Raw genomic sequence first — 12927 nt, 5'->3', positions numbered from 1 at the left:
ATCGTCTATGTGTCTTAACGTGTTGGACCAGGATTACTTGTGTGTGGGTGGGTCCAGTATCTATTGGCAACATATTTTGGGGTCAACAATAACTAAGGTTGAACAATGAAATCACAATATCGTATACCCGAGCTTAAATCATTTTTTTAAATCGTTGGTTTGGACTTTTGGTACATGTGAATTTGTCAACATTTTTGGTTTTAAACTGAATCAAACCAAACACCTTCAAAGTAGTTTGATTTAGGTTTCAAAATTTGTAAACCGTTTCAAACAGTAAAATCATTACGAAAAAAATCTGAAAATAAATCCAACCTAAGACTAAACATATCACAATTTAAAAGATATATTCACGTTAGATCCAACTCAACTAGGCAATTATTAATTAAACCATACACAACTACCCATTAATCATCACAAATGCAAAGCCTTCAAATTGACTAAAGTGTTGAACGACTATTGCTGGAACATATTCATCGATCGCCCATTACAATTGAGTACACAAATAAAATTTAGATTTGAATTCAAATTCACACTATTTGTTTTTCTTTTACTAACAATTTTTTTTTTTTATAATTTCGAGTCAATTTTCAAGTCAGTTTACCCAATTTTTCATTTTTTTTATTATTATTTGCTATATTTATTAATAGTTGTGTTATTTTGTTCTAATTTGTGTCGGGTATCCCTTATTTTGCTAAATTTCGAGTGCCACTAAAATCACATATTGAACTTTCAAAAGCTTAAAATTTATTAAATGATATCATGAAATTGTAAAAGTGAATACATAAAATTTTGACTTCAACATAAAATAAAATACTAGAAGTTTATCAATCTTTATATCAAACCAATAATTAAATAAGTTCTTAGAAAATATAAGCTTGGTGAGTTTCTTTCACTTGCCAATTTGTCAGCCATTTCATGCCTCAATTGTCACGAATCATCAATTTCCTGAAAGAGGATAAAGGGAGGTGTGAGACAAAATCATAACTAGCACATAATTACATGGATTGATATTTGTATAGAATTTAAGAAACTTTATACATAAGTATATACATAGCAAGACAAGAAAATCTACACCAAATATAGGTTATATGAAACTTTCATATGTAACATTACTATACTCCGGTCCAAACATAGAACATACATAAAAGACCTCATAATCAATGTTCCAAAAATCTAAAGTGCTTATATAATTTCATAAAAAAAAATACTTATACACTTACCATATCTTATGATAATGACAAGAGAAATATTAAAATATTTGGGATTTCAACTCTTGACCCATGTACTAAATAATTTACTATATTTGTATTTTTTGTGCATTTTACGAAGAAATGAATGTACTTGAAACTATGTTGCCTATTTATAGAGGTTATCATGCTTTGAAAGTTCTAATTCAATTGAACTTTGATTCTTAAAATGATAAAATATTATTATTATCTCACGAGTTAATTCAGAGCTAATGACTCTTACAAAATCTATCACATGATTACAAATATTGAGACTATATGGGGCCAATTATGTGAATCGTTAATCGTAGATAATCCTCACAAAAGAAAAATTGAGCACACATCAGCATATATATAGAATTGGATGGTAATCGAGATGCGACTTGTACCTTTTAAAGAAGTGTTCATACTGATGTCTATTGAAGTGATCAGAATAGTCTTTTCGAGTAAACTCATTCAATATCATTTGCATTCATTTTTAGCTATTTGGCTCCAGATCACAATGATATACATGCAATACATATATAGGATAGCTATTAAAGAATTTCGAGGAATTATTCTTGGTGTGAGGAATTATTCTTGTTGTGAATAGTCGGTAGGGGTTCTGTGAATCCCTATCCTGATCACAAAGAATAATTAAATTTTGAAACTCGACAACTAATGGGCTTGACTCTTTTTTTGTACAAGCATCGAGCAAAAGTGTAGTTACATATGTGTGTGTATGAATGCAAAATCACACACTTGCAACTGCGTGGGTGGTTATCGGACTCTGACAAACTCTCAATTCCAGTTAAACCCGCCCCACACAGATCCGCCCCATTCAATCTTATTCGCTTACTGTAAAAATTCTTGTTTCGGTTCTCTATCTTAGAAAGTTTGTCTTCGTTCTGTCACTACGTAACCCGACAATTCCATCTGTTAAAACCCTCATTTTCCTTCTCTTCACTTATATTTTAATTTACTTCGTGTCGTTTGCTTACCTTTTCCAATTATTCCTTTTCTGAAGTTGAAATTGAAAAATGGAGGGAGGACTGTTTAATCCTCGTACGGTTGAAGAAGTTTTCGGAGATTTCAAGGGTCGTCGTAATGGCCTTATCAAAGCTCTAACCACAGGTTTTTTACTCCTTTTTTTTCATGTTTCAGTTTTTGCTTTGTCTTTGTCTTTGTTTTTCTTTTGTTTTAATCGTCTTGATTTTATTGTTTCGCTTTTTCTGTGGCAGAAGTTGAAGACTTTTACCGGCAGTGCCATCCTGGTTAGGGTTTTTCCTAGTTTTGTGGGGATTTTTATTTATTTATTTATTTATTTATTTTTCCTGTTTGAATTCTTGAATTTTCTCTCTGTATTTTTTGGACTCTCTGTATTTTTATTTTTATTTTTCAAAATTTGTTTAACAAAGTGTGCAATTGGGTATGCATTAAAGGTATAGATTTTCTGATCTTCAGAGTTTTTGTCTTGCTAATTCGTTTTCTTGTTTTGATTTGATTTTTCTCATTTTATTTGATGAGATTGAAACCATAATTTGTGATTCTAGGTTTGTTGAATATATGATGCACTGGGGATGTAACATATTAGTTAGGTGATCAAGGACTACTATATTTGCGGCACTCCATCACACTTCTGCCATAAAAGCATACGAGTAGATGGTGTGTCAATTTTTAAGGGTTTGTTTGAAAAGTCAAAGTTGCACGCGTTGTTTGGGCTGCAATTATACGTTTTTCATGATTATGGTCGCATCTTTTGTCTACAACTTCTAATATTTTTTTGGAAGTCTTTGGTTCCAATAAATGCGAGTTACGGGTGAAAAGAATACATCTACGTTTTAAATTTTATTAAATAGTCTAAACTATTTTTGGGAACATGACTGAATTTTGGTGATCTTTTACTGAAATAGTGAGCTACTATTATGATCTTTACTAATTTTCTTGTAATTTGTAACCAATGCGTTGTAAGTATAAATTTCCGTCTATGAACAGTAATGTGAACAGTGTTTTTTTATTTTTTTTGGGGAACGACTAAGAAGCTGGAAAAATAATAAATCGGCTACTCACGCTAAAAGTTTATTTGTTTGTGCTGTTCAACAAGTTTTTGGGAAAGAAATAGGAAGAGATTTTTGGATTAGAGATGAAAGATTACCCAATTTTAGGCTCTGATACCAAATTTGATGCAGGACGAATTAAAAAATAAAAAGAAACAAGAAACAAGAAAGAGGGGAGAACCGGAGAGAATGGGGAGAGAAATCGGAGAAGAATCAGAAATTCATGGGGGAGAGGCGGAGGGAGAGGAAGGAGAAGCCATAGGCAACAAACCACCAAAATATTCTTCAATTCATCAAAACTAATGAAATTACATCGCAATTAGGTTTAAATAGTAAAGACTAAAACTCTAAGTAGAATGGGATTGGGCCAACACAAATCCAATTACATAAATAAAATCTAAAACATAAATAAAGTCCAACTAAAAATAAATAAAAAAGTAGATGTCCAAATCAATTTGTAGCATTCTTTTTTTTCAAGGATTCAAGATAATGATTTCTCTTTATGGATATATTTCCATTTTTAAGGTTTCTAGTATTTCTTCCCTGTAATCTTTCCCAAGCCGCAGCAGAATACAATGTATTCTTCTGGTGAAAAATTATTAACTAGGGCTTGAAGGTTAAAAGTAAACCATCTCCAAGCAAATAAGTATCTAATGGAAAAATTATATTTTAGAAAATTGGTAAACTTGATATCCAGTCTCAGTTTAGTCATTATCCATTTTTTGTTGTGCCATTCACATTAGAAGATTCCTATAAGATATTTTTCCATTGCTTTGCATTCAACTAATATCTGTTATGATGTTGCAACATCCATGTTTAGCACTATGGTATTCACATTTGCCAAAGTATACTTGCATGGTGGTTTTATTCTAAATTCATTTGTTCCTCTAGCTGTCAAACAAGTGCTGGTGAGTTATGTTGTTTTAGTCCTTTCCACTTGGAAACTATGTTATGTTTTGCAAACTGTTTTCTTTTTTTCCACCCATGCTTTTATTATTGTTAAGTACTTATGCTGCTTGTGCTTTATAGGGAAGGAGAATTTGTGCTTGTATGGACTTCCTAGTGAGCAGTGGGAGGTCAATTTGCCTGCTGAAGAAGTACCTCCAGAACTCCCTGAGCCTGCTCTAGGGATCAATTTTGCTAGAGACAGTATGCAAGAGAAGGATTGGCTATCTCTGGTTGCTGTTCACAGTGATGCCTGGTTGCTTGCTGTTGCCTTTTATTTTGGATCTAGATTTGGTTTTGATAAAGCTGACAGGTATATATTAAATGCTGTCTTTATTTCGAAAATATTTGGTTTAGCTTAAAAAGTTATACATAATTAACCTTTAAAATAAATATTTTTGTTATTGATGAGAATTGTAAATAAGCAAGTTACTTATTTTGAGATCAAAATAAAGCTACTTTTTTGGGAAAAAAAAAAAAAGTAACTTTTTTTTGCTTATAAAGTAAGTTATCTAAACATGTTTCGTAAAGCTGTACTTGTTTTATGCTCATTATTGGAACTTCTAAACACGGCTAGATTCTGTTTGTGCGTTATGCATTGGCTTCTCAAGTTCATAATGTTTCCAAGTGTTGTATGAAAGATAGTTGTGTGGATGGAAATCAGGAGGTTTATATAATTTAAGTTTTGAAAAAGGGTTGGGGGGTGATGAATGATTTCTCTGGGCATTAGAGACTTGCTGCAAAATAGCAACACAGTCATCAAAGCATACACAGTTGATGCAAATGATTTTAGCCCTTTGACATACTGTTTAAGCATCTTCCTTATTACAGTTGAATTTTAGTCAAAGTTCATTGTTCCTTTTTCTCATTTTCCAATTATGAAACAAATTTGAAATTTTGTTTCCCAGGAAACGGCTTTTCAACATGATCAATGAACTCCCTACAGTATTTGAAGTTGTGACTGGTGCTGCAAAGAAACAACAGAAAGAGAAGTCTTCGGTCTCAAACCACAGTAGCAACAAATCAAAGTCAAACTCTAAGCCGGTAAGTGTGTTTCATGTGCAATACATCAGTCCCCAGGAAATGGTGTTTTTCACCTTTTATATAACAGAACTTGGTATATCTAATCGTAAAATGTAAGTGGATTTTAATGAGAAGCTGGCCAACCAATTTCATTACCGAACGTTAAAGATTAACCACTGACACTCAGATAGTTATCCATGTGGAATCTCTCGGTAGGTCTCCAATGTTTTGTTCTATAACAAAACATCCACGTGTTCATTTAAGTGTCGCCACACTTTAGCTTGTGAGATCAGCTACTTACTTCACAAGTGAGAAATGACACATGTGATGGTCTATCCGTAATAACGATATCCATATCTCGTTATTACTTACGACCACGGACGATTTAAGATTCAATCAGATGTAATTTATATCTCACAATTACAACTCTTTGTGATTAACAAATTACGAAAATTTGAATCTACAGACTCTATTATTTATTTAACTGTCTATTAATTAAATAATGGATCTGCCATTAAATTGCATTAATTATACATACAAGTATTTATGTCCAAAGTTGATTGAACTTAGAGCATAATACTTACATTGCCAACATCTTTCGGGCTAGCATTAGAACCATCTTGAGTTCTGTTGTCTTTCGCGATGAATAATAGCTCCCTGAGGGGCTGGAAATTGAAGGAATTCAAGGAAACAAAGGGCTCTAATAATAAACTTGCCCTTTGACGAAAGCCAAAGGATCATAGGCAGAAAAAGAACAAGAGCTTTGAATTACTTTATTTTTTTTCAACAACTCATGCACTACACGTATCTATTGCATGGTGACTTGGATACAAATGAAAGCAAACAATTGAATTTGGCGCACTATTCTCAGCCCAGGGAAACAGTCACACACGTGATCGATTGAGAATAAATTCGCACAACTAGTTCGAAAATGACGGAGTAAAAGATAGTCGATATAGTATACAGTCAGTGAATCCGATGGAAAAATCCACAAGCATATTAAATTAATGCTAAACCCACTTCTTTTTTCTTTTCCCTCTAAAAAACATCATCAAAATTTCTTCAACAATTAACGGACTAGTAACAGTTGTGTTTACATCTGTGTTGATCCACCTTATTACAGTTGAATTTTAGTCAAAGTTCATTGTTCCTTTTTCTCATTTTCCAATTATGAAACAAATTTGAAATTTTGTTTCCCAGGAAACAGCTTTTCAACATGATCAATGAACTCCCTACAGTATTTGAAGTTGTGACTGGTGCTGCAAAGAAACAACAGAAAGAGAAGTCTTTGGTCTCAAACCACAGTAGCAACAAATCAAAGTCAAACTCTAAGCCGGTAAGTGTGTTTCATGTGCAATACATCAATCCTCAGGAAATGGTGTTTTTCGCCTTTTATATAACAGACCTTGGTATATCTAATCGTAAAATGTAAGTGGATTTTAATGAGAAGCTGGCCAAGATAATTGCCCTTTTATCAAAAAGTTGCAGAAAAGTAATTTTTACTTCTTGGAGCTTAGCTAAACATGCTTTATATACGTATGTTATAAATATCCCTTCCCCCTTCCCTTCTTCTTGTTTATATCGTCACTTGGCATTATTTTATGACAAGCAGCAGGGATTGGAATCTCAGGAAAAATATCCAAAGTCACAACCGGAGTATGAAGAAGAAGAAGTGTTTGACGAGGAATCGTCGACGTCAAGGCCTCCACCTCCAAGCCCCATTTCACAACGACGACAGGGGGACTCACCCGGACCGTCACCTAGGCCACCGAGGCCATTTCCTCCTCGGGTTACTCCTGAGGTTGTTGATCTTGAGGATGACTCCATTCCACCGGTAGCCTCAATCATTGAGGATTTTGAGCGATGCCATCTTGTCCCGAGCATTGTGGGGAAATATCGAGGTGACGTTGAATTCGACGAGGGAATGAAAGCTCTCGAGCTCCTTACTTTGAAGGTAAGACTTTATTTCCTTATGTGAATTTTTCATGTATTTTTCCTGTCTTTATGCTCTGTATGTTATGATGTTAGACACTCAGCGTTGCTCGTGGGCTATCACTGCAAGGGATGGACGAATCCCACAAGATGGCTGGACTGGTCGAGGCTGTTGGGCTTCGAGATAAAAAGCTATCTGATGCCGAGGTTGCCCGAGCTCAAGTTTTGAAGGAGAGGGATGATGCTAGGCTCGAGCTGAGAAAGGCTCAGGATGAGATTGGTATTGCTAAGGATGAGGCCAAAGAGCTGAAGCTAGAGCTTGAGCAGCTGAAGAGGGACATGGAGTCCAAGATTGAGGGGGCCCGAGTTTCCGCTATCGAGGACTTTGAAAAGTCCGAGGAAATGGATAGGTTGAAGGGCGAGTACACTTCAGGCTCGTACCTTCGTGCTTTGAAGGAAGCTTGAGCTTTTCTGAGGGCCAAGATGCCCGAGGTTGATCCTGAGGAGCTCAAGACGATCCCTCAGGTTGCTGAGAGTCTCGAGCTTTCGGATTCCGAGGAGAATGTGGAAGGTGCAGCCGAGGACGACGATGATGCCTTCGAGGATGAAGGACCTGCTCCAGGTGACGAGGACCAGGATTAGGCAATCCTGACCCCTAAACCCCAATGTTTTGTTTTGATGTAAATGTAATGGCAATTGGCCGTACATGACTTCGACTCTTTTTTGTTAAGTTTTTGAAATGAATGCTCAATCTTTTATGACGTCATTATTTTTGTCATGCTCCACCAACATAATTATCTCGAGGATTGAACTTCACAATCATTTTCGTAATGATGCATTGAGCTCGAGCATACACATGTTTATCTCAAGGACTCAATAAAATCACTTTTGTAATATCGCATTGAGCTCAAGCGTACACATATATAACTCGAGGACTCAATTTTATAAAATCATTTTTGGTAATAATGTGATGAGCTCGAGCATTCACATACATCTCGAGGACTCGATTTTATAAAATAATTTTCATAATGATGCATTGAGCTCGAGCATACACATGTTCATCTCGAGGGCTCAATAAAATCATTTTTGTAATAACGCATTGAGCTCGAGCATACACATATATAACTTGAGGACTTAATTTTAGAAAATCATTTTTGATAATAATGTGATGAGTTAGAGCATACACATATATCTTGAGGACTCGATTTTTTAAAATAATTTTCGTAATGAGGACTCAATAAAATCATTTTTGTAATAACGCATTGAGCTCGAGCATACACGTGTTCATCTTGAGGACTCAATAAAATCATTTTTGTAATAACGCATTGAGCTCGAGCATACACATACATAACTCGAGGACTCAATTTTATAAAATCATTTTTGGTAATAATGTGATGAGCTCGAGCATACACATATATCTCGAGGACTCGATTTTATAAAATAATTTTCGTAATGATGCATTGAGCTCGAGCATACACATGTTTATCTTGAGGACTCAATAAAATCATTTTTGTAATAATGCATTGAGCTCGAGCATACACATATATAACTCGAGGACTCAATTTTGTAAAGTTATTTTGGTAATAATGTGATGAGCTCGAGCATACACATTATTCCATTATTGCTCGGGAGAAGACTTTGAAGGTGCTTGCAAGGAGCAAGGCTTTGAGGTGCTTGCACAAGGCAAGACTTTTGAGGTGCTTGCGCGGGGCAAGACTTTTGAGTTGCTTGCGCGGGGCAGAGCTTTTCAAGTGCTTCGCGGGGCAAGGCTTTTAAAGTGCTTGCTCAGGGCAAGGCTTTTAAAGTGCTTGCTCGAGGCAATGCTTTTTAGTAGCGAGATCACATTTTGATGAATAGCTTAATTATTATTATACTTTTAAAAATACACTTGGCACGTAGGCCTGACAACTAAAAACGTGAACCTTGGCACGCAGGCTTGAGAACTGAAAACATGAACGTTGACATGCAGGCCTGACTACTGAAAACTAGAAGAACAAGTTACTTGTAATATATTTTTAAATTCTCGGCGTTTCATAGTCTTGGAAGTGGCCTTCCTGATGTATCCCTTAAACTGTATGCACCTCCTTAAAGTTGTCGTATGATTTCGAAAGGCCCTTCCCAAACTGGTCCTAGCTTGCCCGGGGCAGGACCTGTTGCTTGGGTCCCTCTTAACACAAGGTCTCCGGCTCTGAATCTCCGCGCTCTCACTTTTTTATTGAAATACTTTGTTGTTTTATCTTGGTAAGAGGTCATTTTTAAAGCTGCCCGATCACGGACTTTTTCCAAGAGGTCGAGGTGTTCAGTGGTGCGTCCTTCATCTTCAGGCTCAAGTCTTCTTTGGCTGGGCAACCTGATTTCAACAGGGATGGTGGCCTCAATACCGAAAGCCAACATGAAGGGGGTTTCCCCCGTAGCGGTTCTGTGGGATGTTCTATATGTTCAAAGTATGGAAGGTAACTCGTCAGACCAAGAACCTCTTGCATCTCCGATCCTTGTACGGAGGTCTTGCAATATAATCCGATTGGTCACTTCGGCAAGACCATTACTTTGAGGATGGGAAACCGATGTCAAACGGTGATCAACCCCTAGGTTGGAACAGAAGTTTTTAAATTGTGCATTGTCAAACTGCCTGTCATTATCAGTTATGAGGACTTTCGGTATTCCGAACCTGCATATGATGGACCTCCAAAAGAAAGTTCTCAACTTAGGCTCTGAAATTGTTGCTAAAGGCTCGACCTCCACCCGCTTAGTGAAATACTCTACAGTCACAGTCACAAACTTCAATTGCCCCCTAGTTATTGGAAAGGGACCAAGGATATCAATTCCCCACTGCTCAAACGGGGCCGTGCAACTAATGCTGTGAGGTCATCTGCAGGAGAGTGGATGATATTGCCGAATCTCTGGCACTTGTCACACTTCTTGACATATTCCTGGGTGTCTTTTTTCATAGTAGGCCAATAATATCCATACCTAATGAGCTTGAAGGCTAATCCTCGAGCTCCTTAATGGTTCCCACATATTCCTTCATGAACTTGTTCTAGGGCCTGGGATGATTCGAAAAGCTTAAGGCATCTGAGGTATGGAAGTGTGAGGCTTCTGCGAAATAAAACTCCTTCAATCATGCAATACCTTGGAGCTTTGGACCGGATGCTTCTTGCTGCTCGAGGATCTTCTAGAAGATTGCCATGTTTTATGAAGTCCACTATTGGATCCATCCACGATGACTCATTATCAATATCCATGACACCTATGGTCTGATTGATGCTAGGATCGGTTACAATTCTAATGTGGACTGTCCTGTTAAGCCCATATATCCCCATGAACACCAATCTTGACAAGGCATCGACTTTACAATTCTCAGACCGAGTGATTTTCACAATTTCATAACTCTTGAACTTTCTCTGGAGATCATGCACTTTCAAGCAGTATAAGCTCATTTTCTCGTCCTTCCTATCGAACGTCTCTTCAATTTGTCCAACCACCAACTGGGAGTCACTGTAAATTTTGATGTTTTCAAGCTCGAGATTGATGGCAAGTTCCATGGCTATGATGACGGCCTCATACTCTGCTTCATTATTGGTTGCCTCAAATTAGAATCTAAGTGCACACTGAATGTCTATGAGCGTGACCGGGCTTATGATTATGACCCTTGGACCCGATCCCGAGGACTTTGATGCTCCATCTACAAAAATTTGCCACACGCCCGTGGAAGAGCTCGAGCTACCATCTGGCCCCCAAGGCTTTGAGTTGAGTTCTACAATGAAGTCAGCGAAGGCCTGAGCTTTAACAGATGGACGGGGCTTGAACTCTATGTCAAATTCTCCGAGTTCAATTGCCCACTTCAGTAATCTTCTTGAGACGCTTGGTTTCTGAATAATGTGTTTTAGAGGCTGATTGGTGAGCACTATAATAGGATGTGACTGAAAATATTGTCGAAACTTTCGTGCTGCCACTATCAGTGCAAGGGCAAGCTGTTCTACCAAAGTGTATTTTGTTTTTGCATCAAGTAGGACTTTGCTTATGTAATAAATGGGTTTCTGGGCCCTGTTGATCTTTTTCACCAAGACACCACTCACTGCATTCTGAGACATGGCTAAGTATAAATACAAAGTATCCCCGGGCTCGGGTTTGGTGAGGATAGGAGAAGATTCCAATGTCTGCTTGAGCTCCTGAAAAGTCTTCTTGCACTCCTCATTCCATTCAAAGCAATGATTACCTCTGAGAGCTTTGAAGAAGGAGAGCACCTGTCTGCTGCTTGGGACATGAACCTATTTAAGGCGGCTACCCTGCCTGTCAACTTTTGAACTTCTTTCTTGGTCCTTGGTGATTCCATTGCTGCCAAAGCCTGAATCTCATCGGGGTTGGCCTCAATCCCCCGATGAGTGATCATGAAACCCAGAAACTTTTCTGAAGCTACGCCGAATACACACTTCTTTGGGTTGAGCTTCATCTTATATTTTCATAGGGTGGCGAACACCTCCTCGAGATCAGATACATGGCTTTCTACCTTCTTGCTTTTACCACCATGTCATCAACAAAGGCCTCAATATTCTTCCCTATCAAATTAACAAAGATTTTGTTAATCAGTCTCTGATATGTTGCCTCTTGTTTTCGACCTTTTTCATGAGAATGACCAGCTCTCCTTGGATTCAACGTTTCCTCCATATTAATGTACTTTTCAGCTCGGTTAAGGAGCTCGATCACTATCTATGGTAGGGTCTTTGATAAAGATATTTTGAAGGCCTCACACTTTATGGCATAGGTGAGGGCAGAAACTGCTGCTGTAATGTGAAGGTCGGGTATTTGAAGTCTTTCCTTGTTAAATCTTGTCATAAAACCTCGTAAGGTTTCATTCGGTCCTTGGCGCAATTGCATGAGAGAGACCGCGATTTTCTTGATTCGCTTGCTACTGGCAAAGAAGGCTGAGAACTTATGAGCCAAATCTGAGAATGAGGCTATGAAGTTGGGCTTCAATGTCGAGAACCAATCCCTAGCAGCATTTGTCAGCGTTTGTGAAAAGGCTTTGCACATAACCTGATCTGGTGCAACTTGCAAGTTCATGACTTCAGTATATACGTTGAGATGGTTGATGGGGTCGATCGTCCCATCATACTCTTTAATGCGAGGATATTTAAATCTGTCGGGCAAGGGATATGACAATATCTCTGGCGTGAATGGAGTGTTAGGGGTGAAACCCGTTGGCCCTCGTGCATTCCGTTGCAGGCCAGTTATAATTCCTTCTTGAATGATCCGGGCAATTTCAGCGGAATCCATGGCAACCGATCTCGAGCCCGAGGCCATATTGTGAATACCCGAGGTTCCTACTCCGTCAATTGCGGGGTTTGTGGTCGTGCTCGAGTATCAGCCATAAAATCGCCACGCACTGCCTACGCTAACGTGGATGTGAATTTCTTTGACTTAACAGTTGCGTGAGCGTGGCCACCTGCTGACGGAGCTCTTCAAAGGCTTCGGTTGTGATGATCGCTGGCAGGGGTGCAGGCACTCCTAACGATTCTTCATGAGGAGCCGGTTAATCTTCGGCAGGATGAGGGAGGAAGACCTGATTGTGTGTTAACCATGGCTTTTGGTAGCGCTTCCCATAGATGGTGCCAATGATGCTACCAAAAATCATACCTGTTGATTTCCTGAGCTTGAGGATTTGAAGAGCACGATCGTAGTCTTCCGGTACCTGAAACAAAGGCAACGAGATGTGTTCTCATCGCCCCTCCGATGCTTAAGTCAAAAAGGGAATTATATGCGTGAGG

The 12927-nt window shown here is 38.0% G+C and overlaps 1 protein-coding gene across 9 annotated transcripts; it reads left to right on the top strand.

Annotated features, from left to right (window-relative positions):
- The first annotated feature begins 1962 nt into the window (after positions 1–1962).
- On the top strand, positions 1963–7928 carry LOC111405124. 9 transcript variants are annotated; one of them, XM_023033867.1, is made up of 7 exons: positions 1963–1981; positions 2233–2339; positions 2447–2479; positions 4292–4520; positions 6431–6566; positions 6843–7184; positions 7259–7928. In XM_023033867.1, exons 2-7 carry the CDS (start codon positions 2246–2248, stop codon positions 7625–7627), a joined length of 1203 nt encoding a protein of 400 aa, XP_022889635.1. In that variant the 5' UTR covers positions 1963–1981; positions 2233–2245; the 3' UTR covers positions 7628–7928. The 9 variants fall into 9 exon arrangements, with proteins under 9 accessions (XP_022889635.1, XP_022889638.1, XP_022889639.1 ...); XM_023033870.1 differs by lacking the exon at positions 1963–1981 and having other exon boundaries at positions 1989–2339; positions 2450–2479; XM_023033871.1 differs by lacking the exons at positions 1963–1981; positions 6431–6566 and adding an exon at positions 5116–5251 and having other exon boundaries at positions 1989–2339; positions 2450–2479.
- The last annotated feature ends 4999 nt before the right edge of the window (positions 7929–12927 follow it).

Source organism: Olea europaea, chromosome 12, assembly GCF_002742605.1.
Source record: "Olea europaea var. sylvestris chromosome 12, O_europaea_v1, whole genome shotgun sequence".
Lineage (NCBI taxonomy): Eukaryota > Viridiplantae > Streptophyta > Magnoliopsida > Lamiales > Oleaceae > Olea > Olea europaea.
This window is presented reverse-complemented; position numbering and strand designations above follow the sequence as displayed.

Excerpts from the sequence above, each read along its gene's own strand:
- LOC111405124 (XM_023033867.1), top strand. The coding sequence starts at position 2,246 with ATGGAGGGAGGACTGTTTAATCCTCGTACGGTTGAAGAAGTTTTCGGA. Across the intron at positions 2,340-2,446 it reads TATCAAAGCTCTAACCACAG|AAGTTGAAGACTTTTACCGG; the intron begins GTTTTTTACTCC and ends TTTCTGTGGCAG. Across the intron at positions 2,480-4,291 it reads TTACCGGCAGTGCCATCCTG|GGAAGGAGAATTTGTGCTTG; the intron begins GTTAGGGTTTTT and ends TGTGCTTTATAG.